Source organism: Fundulus heteroclitus, chromosome 19 (genome assembly GCF_011125445.2).
Source record: "Fundulus heteroclitus isolate FHET01 chromosome 19, MU-UCD_Fhet_4.1, whole genome shotgun sequence".
NCBI classification, from domain to species: Eukaryota; Metazoa; Chordata; class Actinopteri; order Cyprinodontiformes; family Fundulidae; genus Fundulus; species Fundulus heteroclitus.
Genome location: NC_046379.1, coordinates 16,756,826 through 16,772,638, shown reverse-complemented (window position 1 = coordinate 16,772,638; position 15,813 = coordinate 16,756,826). Strand labels below are relative to the sequence as shown.

Here is a 15,813-nt window from a genome sequence, read left to right as displayed (position 1 = left end):
AGAGGAGTGGAGGGAAATTGTCGGGCATGCAAACAGCTTACAGTCATGCAAAACAGGAGCCTTAAAAACCGACGTTGGACACAGGCGGATGGAGTGCAGCTTCTTAAAATTGTGCTTTCTTATCATCCGTGCATTGTTAGGGCAGAGAGCACTGTCTTCAATATCGTTTACCATTAAGACAGTCCATAACGCTCTCAGATCCCCTCGGCAACCAGCCAATTAGATTAATGATCTATGGATGTCCGAGAGGAGCCATCAGAGCTCGGCAGGACTGGGGGGGGGGGGAGGAAGAATCTGGTGGCGTGTGGGGCCAAACCCATCGGCATCAGCTTCATCATTATCACCCCCTTAAACTTTAACCCCTCATCATCCTCCTTCCCCTACATACTAATTGGTTATTCGGTGCAGGTAATTGGACAAAGCGGCCCACTCTCAACGTAGCACAAGACAATGCATTATGCATATTCCTAGTTTGTGTTGGCCTTCTGGTAGGGGACAGGCAGAGTAGTAGAAAATATAAGCTCTGTTCTGCCGACGAGTCTAAACTGAATCGGTAAGGAATCCAAAGTATGCTTCTCAGGGTTCCCCATAGAAATTTTTAGACTTTATTTGATGAATGTCCAAAGGTTTCATCTCTAATATGAAAAGGATTCTCACTGACAGTTTATTTCTTTTCTGGTTCTAGTGGTGTCTGCTGGGAGATCCCGCTCTATTAAAATGCCACAGCGCTATTTTTAATGAGTCTGGCCTTTATTTGGTCTAGTTCAAGATCTAACCGAAGCTGATATCATTTCTGAAACCTTTGCTGACTTTGTGGGAGAAAGAAAAATATTTTTAGAGTTCTGATAAATATTGCTAAAATATTGTCTGGTGTATTACTGAACTCCTATTCACTTCAGATGCTCATCATGGGTTCTGGCCCAGTTATAATCTGACCTTGGTTTCAGTTATGGACTTACTGCGCTCACCTGCTTGTGATCTGCTTGTCCGATATAAACGATTACTAAGCTTTTGGAGGAGCACGTCATAGAAGTTAAGCTTAAATTAAATGCAGGTTTAAGGACTTTTGAGTGGGCAGTGATGAACAAAAAATATAAAATCTTATTTTGGTGAGGATGCACTCTTCTGCAAACTGATTTCAATCACTCCAGTAAAATTAAATATTTTTAAATTATGCTTTTAAAATGGAATAATCTTTTCATTTATTTCCAGATATGTAGGTTACATATTAATTACCATACAGGCTCTGTACAAAAATAATATTTCAGTTTTTAGTACAGGTCACAACCAAGGGTATTAAGGTAAAGCAAGGTTTTAAAAGGTTATGGTTTAAAAACTGCTATTGTTTTCTGTTATTCTGTGTCTGTCTCTTTTAATATCATGATTAATATCATGATTCAAAAAAGTACCGGACTCGCTGCAGTTTTTGCCAGCTGCATGGAGTAGGGCAATTGTGGCTGCACGCTGCTTGTCAGCTGGCTGAAGAAAAAAATAAAGAGGAAAACTTGCTATTTTGAAATTCCGCTAGTATTTCACACTCTTCTTCCATTACAAAAAAATAAAATAAATAAGAAAATGTCATTAAGTTTTGTTTTACATTTGTGCCCATTACTCTTTCCATTTTGCGTTATGACTCTATGTCAGTAACCTCTAGAATAAATGTAGGAAAATAAAAACACATGCACCTGTAGATGGTATTATTTTTTAGCAATTTCTTATTCTCATTCCTATAATGACATCACCGGGACCTTAGCTTTCAAGTCTTGATGCATTCAATCAACAGGAAAAGAAAATATTTTTCAGGGTTTCACCAATTAAGAGCAAATATGTAGATTTCGATCACTGGCTGATTGATGCGTGCATTACAAAATTCATAATGTTTCTACAGGGAAAAAAAGAGCCAAAAGGCAGACAAAAAAATACTCCGAGATCTAATTTAATCATCATTTTTCATGAGGATAGTCAAACTGCACTATGTGATTTCCCAATTACATAAAGTCACTGAATTAATAATGCATAGTCCATTCAGTACCGCAAATGGGTTCATGTGAAAGAGTAAGAAAGATTCGACCCTTCAGGCGATCCCATGTGTGATATATGCTCCTATTTACCTTTTACTGTCCTACTGATGGCGGAAAATGCCAAGAAGTCTTGAATTATTCACTTGGAAGGGTATTTTGAGGAGGTAGAGTAGAAACAAACCCGGCTGTTTTTTTTTTTTTTTTATCTTGTTTGAAGTTTTACTGACAGCAGCGGGGAACATCTCATTCTAAACATCTCCAGTTCAGTCAATTCAAGACCGTCCCAGGTTCAGTTTAGCAGCTCCCGGTTCAAGACACCTGCTCTGAGTCATTTTGCAATTTGTTTGGAGCCAAAAACCACTACCCTTGTTGGCTTAGCTCTTTAATAGTATCTGTTTTTTTTTTTTTTTACTATTTTTTTTTTTTCAATTTTGACTGAAGTCTGGGTCATGGCCCATCCTAACTGAATTTCCATTCTGTCGCTAATGAAAAATACACACGAGATGAGTTTGCGGCGAGTGAAAGAGACTGATTCAGCAGCCTGAATGCTCTAAAGGGAAAACTCATTTTTCATTCAAGGCTAATGTTTATTGCCACCTCTCTTGATCTGTGGCTTACAGATATGAGACTGCCGTCCCATTCAACAGAATTCAATTGAGCAAGGAATACAAATAAATGAACAGGGTCTGTGCCATGGATGACTGAAGCGCTCGGTGTTATCAAGGTGTGCGAGCATTTTCAAGTTGCAAGAAAATGAAAAATTACGACTCTATTAATAGTAAAAAAAAAAAAAAAAAAAAAAAAGAAGCTCCAGAAATGAACGAAGAGAAAGCTGTTTAACCTTTCTTCCCTCTCAGACATGCGCTGACATGCAGTGAGAAAACATCCCACCCAACCACGACTCCGTTCACAATGAGGAAGTGGGATTTTCTTATTCTCGCCATCGCTGTCAGTCAACGTAGCCGCTTCAAGCAGGCCGGCGAATCTATAACTGACAGCTCTCGACCGTCCTGCCAATTACCAAGGCCTCGTTTCCCACCTCATCAACAACGGCACCCATGGCAGACAACCGCAAAGCAAAAACCACGGCCCCGTGCAAAGAGTCAGAGGGAGGAGGCAGCTGCAACCCGCCTGACCCCTCGATATCAAACAGGCACACACCACACAGCACCAGACACGGCAGCAAACATGGGGAAACATGCTGATTCCTGGACATCAAAGAACAGGGAGGACACAGGCCGGGACTGACTGGTGCGCGCGCGGCTGATGTACTCACTTTCCGGCGGCACCCTGTCTTTGTGCGGACAGCCCGACAGGCTGCGGTGGTGGGGGTACAGGCCCGTCACGTGACCCGTGCCGTCACAGCCCGGCGTCGGACACCGGCTCTCCTTCTTGTCGGCGCGGGAAACGTCTGCGGAGAGAAAGCTACGTGACAGGCATGGAAAAACGGTGGAACGCGTTTGCGCTGCCGTCTCGGTGAGCGATTTACAAGACGGTAAAGTCTCTGTCCAAATCAAAAATGTTTGATCAAATATATGAATGTCTTAAATGTTTGCGTTTTTTTTTTTTTTTTCATTGTGTCAACTGCATCTTAGCGTCTGTAATCTGGTAGACAAGAGGGCCTGCAGGGGGCAGAGAGAAAGGTCATCAGAACTTCTGTCTGGTCTCTGTTTCAGAGCTGCTGCAGGATCAGGACTCCGACCCTCACACACCGCCTTACAACCGCTACGAAAACGTTTTGAACTGCAGCCATTAGGGAAATGGTAACACATTAAAAGCAGAAACACTGGTCTGCCACAAAACTTTCTGCCTCAAGCTGGTGAAATGCCAACCTGCTGTCAGGACTATACACTTTGCTTTAACCATCCATCCATCCACTGTCTATACCCGCTTATCTGGGCAAACTTTGTTTTATTGCACTTATTTTGTGTTTTGTGAACTTTGTTTTACATTTGTATTTTATCCATTTATTCAATTCTTCAGTTGAAGGATCTCATAGAAGCAATATCTCATCTTGCTTTAAACTATTTGCTTTCCAAAATGACAATAAAATGACTGGAATTCAGTGACTGGTTTAGACAGTTCTAGACATGGAGCTCACAGTTCAAAATACATTTGAGTCCTGATTGGTGTTTTTCCAGCTACCATACTCTTTAAAAATGTATGTATTTTTTTTCTAATTCAGCAAGGTATATCCACAGCTAAAGGAAAGCTACAACCAGGCCTAACATTGAAGTTATATACAGTATATTACTTGATTTTGTGTCACACTCCTGGCACATTTAGGTTTCACAAATGTAAAGATATAAATATAAAAATACATAGTCAAAAGTAGAAGCACGTAACCAGGGATTTAAAGGTTTTGATGAAAATGTTAAAGGTGTAGCCAACTAGTGCCGCTTGTGTTTAGTTTTGTTGTTCATGACTATTACAGTGAATATAATCTTTTATTTCTGAAGATAAATCATTTCTAAACATGTAATGTTTGGCTTAAGCATGATGCACGCATCATGGATGAGGATAAGTAGACTTTTTCAAATCATTACCATTTCGTTGTTTAAACTCACTCAACACATATGTGCAACACAGAGCCTTAAGAAAAGAAAAAATCTCAGTTGCTTTCCATTTGATTGTGACTTTCCATAAACTGGTAAGTGTCTTTCCTGAAATATGTACTCAGCTGGATACCCGTATAATGGTAAGCAAACAAATACACTCAAAGAAGTGAACCAGAGTGGTTGTCCACTTTATGTTAACATTTCATTTCCTTTTAGCACCTAAAAAAATATGTTTGCTAGGCTAAAAACAAACAATTATGGAATTTTTTTCTGTCATTTTCAACATTACATAATTGTTTGATTTTAGCCCAGCAAACATCTTTTTTATGTGTTCACTGGAAATGAAATGGTAACAGAAAATCAACCTCTGTTAAGTTTTTATATGTAAATCACAGAAGAAAAACAAGGGTATGGAGTAGCTGTCCAAACATAACAGCATGAGTTTTTTTTTTTTTGCTTTTACTGAAAATCTTAATAAAATCCGTTATAAAAGTAATCTCAAAGGTTATATGAGTTTTATTTTCAAAGATTGTAGGTTTTTGTGGTTAAAGTTATACAATGTTGACAATTACTCAAATTACTCTTGAATGTTAAATCTGAATATATTTGACGCAAAAAGGTGGGTGAGAGGGATTTTTTCAGAAAAAAAAAGGAGCGCATATTTAATGTTTGGTTTTACAGGCCGACCTGTTGACTATATAAACAATTCAAAATACAACATTTGCCGATTATTCTTTTTTTGTGTGGAATTGATAGATTAACAGGAAACTATCCAAACAAATGGCATTTGATAACAATACAGAATATTTATACTGTAATTATTAGCCTATTACAAGTTGGTGATTTCAGAGTAAAGACTTTTTTAATTGGATAACTTTTGAAAATAAAACACTGTGGGGGATTTCGTTGATTTACTTTTGCTTTGGAAATTTTCCATGAAAAACTTTTAAGTCTGAAACTTTCCTTTTGCTTGTCACCTAGTAAAAAGCTATCTGACATCAGCAAATAAAGTCTGAACTTTGAAGCCCTGTAATAATTTAGACTGAATATAAAGACTGAGCTGTAGCTTTGGTTATGTTTACGTGAAAAGTCTAGTAAGATCATAACAAATTAAGTATTATCTGCTTGACCTTCTCAAAGGTAAAATTAGAGCATAGAAACTTTTTTGTTTTTATTTGACCTCAGCATAATTTTATATGCTTTCTTTACCAAATATGTCTGTGAACAACGGTGGTGCAGGGGAGGACAAAAAAAAAAAAGGAATAATCAGTATTTCAATTAACAAACAAGATTTCAGCTTGGACTGAATAAATCTGATTACAATCCAAAGTATCTCTATCTGTATATCTTTATTAGGAGGTCTCTGAACTCCATTCTTATAGGATCGATGTGGGTAATTATTTTTAATTTTCAACTTTTGTCATTTTTAACAAACATTTGGCTTTTTGAATGTTGAGCACATTTAAAACCAAATCCTTGATCTTTGAATTAATCTTTTTTTTTTATTATTATTTTTTTTAACTTATTTTTGTTTGTTTTTTCTTTATGTGTGGAATTGGGATACAAACAGGCTAAACCAAAGATTAATAATTGCTTTGCTGACAAGTTGCTTAACACAATGATATTGTAAGGATACATGTTTTTCTTTTTTAAAATCTAGCATCCAGTCTTTGATTTATGCTGCGTTAGTGGACTACAAAACAAAGCCACACATCAGCAAGTTCAGATTCAGTAAGAAATTTTACTTTCTTTTCTGCATGAAAGGTTTCAGAACAACAAAAATGCATCTTGAGAAACTCTCCTCTGCAGGACAAATGAGACTGTCTTTCTCTCCCTAAAAGCTACAGCTCATGTTTCCTTGAAATCAGATCAGATATGGTTTCCACCAAAATGCACCAAAATGTGCCAACAGGCATCGTTTCCACCTCTGTAATACTTTGATTGTCAAGCAAGGACAAACATCAGTTCAAAGTACCGACATTTATAAGATCTAGAACTAACTCCCATTTAACTCCCATTAAATAATCTAAGGGCATCAAACTGATTATTTAATTCACTTTTTGAAGGAATGTACTGAAATTAATACCATTTTTGATGATATTTTAGTATACTGAGATGCAACTGTAGAAGTATTGACAAGTATTGACTGCTCTGACAGACAGTTGATGAAAGTCTTAAACCCTGGCCTCACTCACTTTGCACGTTAACAGAAATAAGCCACTCAGTTGGGTCGCCCTGCAGTGTTAAAATCAACCGAGTAATGCGGAAGGCCGAATTTGGAAACTACTAAGACTGAGAGGTGGCATAGGGCACACGTAATCATACATTTACAAATGAGTCACCAAACGAAATTCCATGTCTCATTCATCAGAAAAGAAGCACCTCATTATCCGTCGGGGCCGCCATCCATCTGTGCCACATTAGGCCCATATGAGTTTGGAAGAAAAGTGCAATGTCATGTCTGGCTCTTTTGTCTGGCACCAGCACTATCAAGAAGGGAAGTTTCATGTTGATAGGGAACTTGAGCTGAAAGTTAAATGCAGCTTCTTTGTGTAATGGCTTCATTATACAGCGTTCGCTGTTAATGTTTCAGCAGTGCGTTGGAAATAATTCTCCATTTCCATACGTGTGAGTGCAAACAGACGTGATGCCCGCGCATCCCGCTTGCATCACTTCTATTGTGGAGAGCGGAGGCAGCCAAGTGGAAGGCATATTAGAAAGCAGGGGATATTGATTGTGGCTGGGGACGGGCTGCGCTTTGCATAGCAAATGGCCCCCATTACCATACCATCTCTAGATAATTAATGTGCAGTCAGTGGGCCTGTCGTTCGTTATCGGTCATTCTGATACTGTTCAATTTTCATCTCAACCTCATGCTTCTTTTAGGGAGCCTCGCTTTCCATGAGCCAAGCTCCGTTTTTATAAATCACACGTCGAAACCATGGTCAACGAGTGTCTGTTACTATCTCGCCCGGGGAAAGATGCTATCGTGGTGCAACCATCTTGCATCCTCTCATTATTCCAGTATTATCCAGACACAAAGGCCAGGGAAGGCTCTTGAAATTAGCATTTGTGTGGCATTTAAGTAGCAATATAAACCTGCTGTGAGTTGTTTGCCATTTGAGGCATAATATCATCCCGCTGTGAACTGCCATGCTCTTATTTGTTGCTCTTGTACGGTATCTTTACAGGTGACAGTAACTCATCCTTCTTAGGTGTGTATATTACTGCCACAAATGATGAGAAGAACAAAGAAATTCTGAACTGTATTTGCGATATTGTTGTATTTTTAAGCAGTGACCTTGTATATCAGATTCTAAAGACACGGGACCTTTGTTGCACGGTTCCTTCTCCAACCTGCTTGCCAATAGGTTTAAAAATAGGCAGCTTTACCCTCAGCTGCATCACAGGGATGAGATTTGCGGTCCTAACAGGCCGTGCAGATTGCCATTACTTATGCCTGACAAGCCTACCCTCTGATGTTTCCATGCTGGCCTATTTTAACAACATAAGCTGCTGCTGCTGCCGCTCACGCTGGTGCCGAGTTTCAAATTTTTTCAAATTGGCTGAGAAAAAAAGCTTGTCCTGAGGTTATGCTGAGCTTCCGAGGATGCGCAGAGTTTGTCTGGTCTCTTGTGCAGAGGATGAAATGCAGAACCAACCCCTGAAAGGAAATATTTTACCTGAGCCTGTCCAATGAGGTAAGCTCATCTACAGTTGTTTGTAGATAAGGATTCTGTTGCGTGAACCAAAACATGGCCGGTGACCTTTGACCTCATGAAATGTTCTGCTCACTTTAGTTGACTAGCTAGATTATTTAGAGAAAATTAACCCTCAGTTCCATCAAGACAAGATTATTTTTTACCAAATAATAAGCAATGTACCTCGGTTTGATGATTTGTCATCAAACATTATGAACAATAACATATATTTCCTCTTAATTCAAATATTTCACAACTGATCATCCTAAGGTTCCATACTGAATGTTCATTATGCAAAAATTATGAATGTGAAATCTGTTTCACTAGAAGTTATTCCAATTTTGAAATAAAAGGAATGTGCAAAAAAAATAATGCTTATCAGACCTCTTTGTGTCAAAATATGTTGTGATAATGAAATTCTCACAGCTTAATCTTATCAACATCACTGAGGAAGAACTGATACAAACTCCACATTCCCTAAAAATCCTCTTCTGACTGGGCCCTACCCCATGTGGGTCTGTTTCACTTGAGGTTCGTTTTCTGAATATGAGACCAAGCTTCAGAACAAAAGTGTCAATCCAAGCAGGAAAGTGGACTCAATTGAGTCACCGAGGCCTAGCCAGTCTTTGTAGCTGCAGTTGCAATAAATGTTTGTTTTGCATCGCATTGCATGGCTGAGTTCAGACGATATTTGCAGAATTTCATGGAAAGGGTTTCCTTTTGCTTTCTCTGAACACCTCCATCTTCAAGCTTAGTATCTTCAATCTCATGACCAGATGTCAAAAGAGACCACAGCTGCTGTCCTGCCTGAAACGGACCTCAGTGGGTCACCAGAAGCAATACTGTCCTTTGTGGTAGATATGTCACTTCATCTTAAGAAAGATGGCCATAAACGACCTGTCCATCTGGGTGTACGGATAAATACTACAATAAACACTAAAGACTTCGAATTCAAGACTTTTTGTTCTTAGTGGATGCTGATTAGAGTGTTGGCAGGCAATGCTGGCACTTTGTATCACTGAAATTAGGACTTTGCTTTGTCTGTTCCTCATCCTAATCCCCATCCTCTTTTAGATTAGGAGGTCTGAATTTTAGAATAAGACCACCAAAGTAATTGTCACCCGAGTCAAACTCTCTAAGAAAAGAAAAATGAAAAATTTAACTTTATTGATCTCACAATGGAGAAATTCACTTCTGCATCTTAACCCATCCCAATTGGGGAGCAGTGGGCTGCCACTGTGCGGCTCCTGGGGAGCAATCGGGGGTTGAGGGTCTTGCTCAGGGACCCAGAGTGTAGGCAGTTGGGATCGAACCGGGTACTTGCACCCTTCTCAGAGCGCAAGCGCGCTGCTCTAACAAGTAGGCCACCACTCCCCCCGCTCAGCTTTATTCTTATACAAAACTCATTGTCTATAGATAAGCTTTTTGTTGATAATGTGTAATGCTTAAAAGCGGAATTTTAGAGTAGCAAGTTGTCATTAATTGTTGAATTCAAATGTCAATAACTTGATGCAAAAGTGTGAATCATGCTTTGAATAAATTAACATTATTGATAAATAATATGAACATTTAGGTAAAGTAGTGAATAGTTTCTACATTTCTAATAGAGTTCACTCACCTTTATGGAAAAATGGCTTTTTCATGCCGTCAGGAAGCCGGGCTTTGCGCTCAACGCTGTAGCCGTGCCGCGGGCCATGATCGTCATGGTTGTACCTCACCCCGTCTCTTCTGGCCGCCTCGGCGGCCATTTTATCCCGCATTGCTTTGGCACGCTCCGACTCTAGTGCAATCGCCTTCTCCAGCAGGGATAGATTCCCTTTGGTCATGTCAAAAACTTCCTCCGATCGGTCCGACGTCACCGAGGCCGTGTCCTCGTCAAAGTCCCGGTGGTTGTGGGTGTGATACCGCTCGTCGTGTGCGCAGCTAGAGAAGGCCTTGGAGCGTGGACTCAGCTGCTCCTCAAGCTTCATCAGATTGTCCATGTCAGAATAGTTCCTATCAAGAGTCCGTCTGTCGTTTTGGCCACCATGATAATCTCCATAGCCGTGATGCTGGGGCTGCTGATTGGGGTCCCCGCATGAGTAATGATTTTGCTGAGAAGGACCATTTCGGTCGTTGGGCTTTGTTTCACTTAGTTTCCGAGCCAAGTCGAAGCACTGGTTCCTTAGGCACTCCAGACTGCTCAAACACACTTCCTCGTCGCTGTTTTCCATTTGTCCATTAGCGGAGGTCCTTAGTTGACCACCATTATGTGCATTTCCCCCGTTGTGAGAACAGTCAGTTTCATCCCCGTTCCCGGATGTTCTGTTCTCAAACTCCTGTCCATCTAGGCTGTCGGACAGAACCGCCCCATGACCCTGTGCCAGCAGTTTAAGAGAGTCCACCGTTTCTCGAACCACATCACTGTCAACATCCAAACTCAGGTCTTCCCGTTGGGTTTCATCCCCTTCCTCCTCTTCATCTTCGTCCTCCTCCTCATCATCTTCCTCTTCATCCTCCTCCTCCTCTTCCTCCTCTTCTTCATCTTCCTCCTCCTCATCTTCAGCACTGTGGGACGAGTTGCTGTTCATCTCAGACTCTGTCATGGCACGGTTGGCGGCATCTTCTGCGATCTTTCCCAAGTTGAGGAGGGATTTGGCCACAAGCTCGTCATAGTTTTCGTACTCATCGTTGTTGTTGTCATCCTTCTCCGTCGCCGGACCAGATTTTCCAACGACGCCACCTCCACCGTATTCCTCGCCCCCCTCGCCAGTGCTCATCTGATCGTCCTCTGTTGGAAAGAAAGAACAAGCATCTAGTAATTCCATTTCCGTCATTCTATTTTACAGCTAAATCAAATTTCTGGGCTTGGATCGTCCAAATTGGATAAGGAACTCTTTGCTTCCCCTTAATAATTTACTTTGAGAGCCTTAACAGCAGCTTGTGTTTTGAATTGTGAATCATCACAGGAAGTTAAATGCAGTGACTCAGGAAGATTCCAGACGCGCTACGAATCCTGTTTCAGAGTTGGCCTCTGATTCTTTCTGCAGCAAAAGTCTTCACTCATTTCTTGAAAAAAAAAATAATTCAGTGAGGCAGTAACTCTTGAAATCTTTTTAAAAATATTATTGATTAGTATTTTTTCTAGAGTTTTTGAATGTTTTTAAAGGTTTCTCTAAAGACTTTGTCAACTTATTGAATTTTGTTAAATCCTCTATTAGGGAAATATATGTTTTTAAATACACAACACTGACCTCTGAATAAATCATGTAAAAAAGATAAAACCTAAGGGATGGCACTCTGCTGTGTCTTCACTAAACAGACAATTTAACAAAGAATCACTTTTAAATTGGACTATTGGGAAACTTGAGTAGGCTTTTGAATCTACAAAGACAACACAGCGGTAAGGTGATTTCCAAAGATTTATGAGCTAAAGACTACTAAAAGATGATGTTAATCTCCACCTTGTTTAATTTTTTGCTTGTTTCTTCATGAGATGACCATACATATATATGTATCTGCTGACAATTCTTTCTTCTCTCCTTTTCTCTTCTCAATTTTTAATACAGTACAATGAGTTGATAGAGTTAAATGACAAAAAGAGCAAAATTTGTAAAAGAAAAAAAACGCTACCTGTGGAAAGCCTGGAAAACGTTCATTTGAAACCTCTTTAAGTGGCGACAGGGGAGTTTGGCAATAGAAAAAAACATGTAAAGAAAAAAATATTTCAGAACTTTGAAGAATCAGCCCTGTTGCTCGTTTCGGATAAGGATCCTGATCAAGGCGTAAATAAATAAACAGTGTTGGAGTCCAAACTCAATTCCCAATACCTGTTGTTGGTCTACCGTTTGAAACTATGCCAACCTTGGTTTTAGGGTAATCCAAGGAAACTTGAGGCAGCATTTAATAAGGTAATTTTTAAAAGATTTTCCCACAATCTGCTTTCTACATTATAGCCCAAACTATAATATAGAAAGTTGATACTCCAACCCACCTCCCACCCCCTTTCCAGGTCGCAGACCATTTCACTCAACCGTGTTCTGCCCATTTTGTAGTATGCTAGGGTGATGGTGTAATGAATTTTGTTGGTTAACAACTAAACATCTTCACTTATCCAGCTGTACCTTTGGTATCCTTGAGCCTGGGCTACAAAATCACAGTGAAAAACATAAAATTGGCGGATTCGTTAAATTGGTTAGCCAGAGGTCCATGACCTTGTTTAGTAGCTTTGCAGCAAATACTCTGACATTATTGTTCAATACTTCTAATAGGGAATAGAGAAAACTGAACAGCTTGAAAAATATTACCCAAACAGAATATAAAAGTTATCTACGTAGCTCCTGGAGAGACTACATTCAACATTTCTGCACAAAATGTAATTAAGGGCTAAGAAAATGCATTTTGTATGATATGTCTCCATTAATGCATCATCCGATTGGAACTTGGCACATACCTATTCTGAAACGATACGCCTTATTTTCTACTCAAAACATAAATTCTAGGCAAAAATCTGACGCTCAAACAGTAACTTGATGAACTCCAGACAGCAGCTATTTATCCCTTGATTATAAAATTCTCCTTTCATTAAATCACAGGTATCTTTAGAATTCCTTTCAGTGCCTAATTGATTCCGACAGGCTGCAAAGGTTACTGAACCTCTTCTGTCAGTAATTTCAAGCAGTCGCTCCTGCACCACTTACAGTCTCTGCCTGTGCCGAAGAGAGCACATTGCTCATATTGGCGTCGCATTTGCCACTTACATTCTTGTACAGAAAATGCACCCGGAGGCCTCCCAATAAGTCGCACAGGCATAATGAACGAAAGTTTGCATCACCTTTTGGGATGGGGAGGACACATTTCAAAACGAAAAGTGATAATGAAGAAATATATCGGTAATTTTACATTGTACTGAAAATATACAAAGACGGCAGGAATTTGTTTTATGAAAATATCCCTTTACTACAAGGGATTTGCCATCCCTATACACATTTCCACACACACAAGTTTAATGAGCGCAACACAGCATTTCTGCCTGGTGGGTGAGGGCTTTAGAGCAGGAAGAGGGAACAGTCACGAATGACCAAGCACATATTTTGACAGCGAAAGGCTTCTTACAGCAACCCCCAGCACCGGGGGTTTAATTTTTGATGGTATGAAACATGGCACAGGGAAGCAATTTGAGGAGCAATCAAGGTACACAAAAGGGAAATGGAAGCGAAACAGATTAAAGGAGGGAACAGAGAGAGACTGCCCTACCCTGAACTGACGTCGGATTAGCGACAATGGATGTGCGCGCGACTGAGGAACACAGAAAAGCTCATGAGTTTCACCTGGAGATTGGAATCTGTCTGCCAGCGGTGAATGGGGACTGGAACGACGGCGCATACCGGAAGAGTTGCCGTGCAGCTAATCCAAATGCTGCTATTTCAATGTGAACTGATTATAGAGCCCTAACAAAAGGAGGGCTGAAGAATTCATTTTTGTAACCGCGCTCTTGTATTACACTTATAAAGAGCAGATGCGGACAACTTGCCTCCCGTAGAAACAGAAACAGGTCAAAGAGATAGTGGCAAGAGTCTCAGTGTTCTGGATAAAACCATCAGCCATGGGCTCTAATGAACAGGAGTCTGAAAAGATGTTTTCACGTGTCTGCAAGAAAATAGGAGCATGGCGGCGGCGGCGGCGGCGGCGGCGGCAGCGGCGGCGGCGGCGGTGGCAGCGATGCCACATCAACACTTTGGGTGGATGGAGCTGCGCGCCAAACAGGGTTAACACACTTCTCTCTCTGAGCTTCACTCTTAATTGGACTTGAAGGCACTGTCAGGTCCAATCGTGATGCGTGGGTGCAAAGCTGAATCTGCTGGAGAGAAACCTGCCAGATCTGCTGTTTGGTGCATCACAGGGGGAAGGGGAGATAAACATATGGGGCAGGAGCTCCTAAAATCCCACTCCCAAAAACTAGGTGGAATTTTGTAATGTGTTTTCAGGAGAAATCTATTTAAACGTGTCTGGTCACAGCTATCATGCAGCTATTTGAGACATTATCCAGGAATGCCAAAGGTTTAAATCTTTCTAGGTTAGAAGATTTGGACGCATCCATAGATGTGATATTGGTGGAAATTTACTAAGAGTCATAAGCTCTGACTTTTGATGCAAACTGTTATTGAGAGTCATAATTTCACACAAAAAAAGATAAAAACACTAAATCTTGAAACACTAAATGTGAAGTTATGCAGTTCAGGTTTGACTAGTTTATGCATTGCATTTTTCACAACTTGCCTGAATCTAAGGTTGTCCAAATGTCAAAGAAGTGAGGCGAGAAAAGATTTAACTACATTGAGAGACAAGTAAACATTCCCATTTTTCTTTTTTTTTGTATTTAAAAACAAAATAAAGGTTTCACCAAAGTAAAACTGTTTAGTGCAGAATTATCAACTTCTGTTTCTATGGCAGCAAATCATTTCTACTTTTACCTAGAGATTATCAAATGTGATTCAGATTTGTTTCAAAACTCTGTCCTTTAGGTTAGCCCCATGTTGAAATCAGATAACAGGTTCGGTGTCTTTAGCCAGCTGCCATGTGTGACTGTATTTTTTTTTCACACAGTGCTCACACTGAACACAACACAGGTGGGTACCCACTTTCTACTGACTGGACAAGTAACTGTACAATTCAAAACTCGTTCGAGGCACAGCGGTGAAAAGACTTGGTGGCAGAAAGTGTTGAAGACAAGAAAACAGCGGAGGAAAAAACCTGCGAAACAGCAGAAGACGTGCCTTTGATATGCTGGGCAGACGTTGTCAAGAAATAAACTGCAAACAGGCTTAAGTCCTGGAAAGATGTCGAAACGTTCTCAGAACGAACTGAGCAATTTCAGCCTGCTTGCTGTTGCGATGACCCGGATAACTGAGAATTTGCGCAGCCATAAGAAAAAAACTCTTTTACTGGCTTTTATTTTTATCTGACGGATAAACTTAAGTGTTTTACTGACATTTCTTCAACATGTTTGAGAATACATTTCAAAACTCTATTTTTTAACAGTATTCAATACTTTGAATCTGTGTAAGCTATGCATATGAATAAACTATAAAATTTACGGCTTAGGGTTCAGTATTTCGATGTCACTACTTACACCGGAATGTGACCATATGTTTGCTAATATCGTTATAAACTGGACTGATCTGAGGTGAATTTGAGCAGGATTGGATTCTGTGCAGCTGCCAATAGGATGAACCTGTTTTATCTGCTGTAATCTGCCACTATATAAACAAACTGGTCTGAACTGATACTGAATTCAATTATGTGGTTCCAGAGTAATGAGATTTAAGCCTTTTGTGAACGTGGTGGCATCTCGGGCTATCTCTGCTCCTAATCATACCAATGAAAAGCTGGCGCTCGTAATTCAAATGAAAAGAAAACGGCTTATTTGAAGAACCCAGAAAGGCCGGTTACTTAAATACATTCATCATGGGCATTTTGATTTGGACCCACACAATTAGATGTACTTTCTTCTCCACTAGTTAGTCAGAAGCGGCAGCATATGGCGAAATGTAT

At 40.1% G+C, this 15,813-nt stretch overlaps 1 protein-coding gene across 6 annotated transcripts in view; it reads right to left on the bottom strand.

Moving 5' to 3' along the window:
- myt1lb (myelin transcription factor 1-like, b) overlaps positions 1 to 15,813 on the bottom strand; it is a 95,921-nt gene that overhangs the window by 37,992 nt on the left and 42,116 nt on the right. For all 6 annotated transcript variants that reach the window (XM_036150829.1, XM_036150831.1, XM_036150830.1 and 3 more), the window contains exons 5-6: positions 9,899 to 11,050; positions 3,298 to 3,432 (exon numbers count right to left, since the gene is read on the bottom strand). In XM_036150829.1, coding sequence (XP_036006722.1) covers positions 3,298 to 3,432; positions 9,899 to 11,050 — 1,287 coding nt within the window. The remainder of the gene's footprint in view (positions 1 to 3,297; positions 3,433 to 9,898; positions 11,051 to 15,813) is intronic.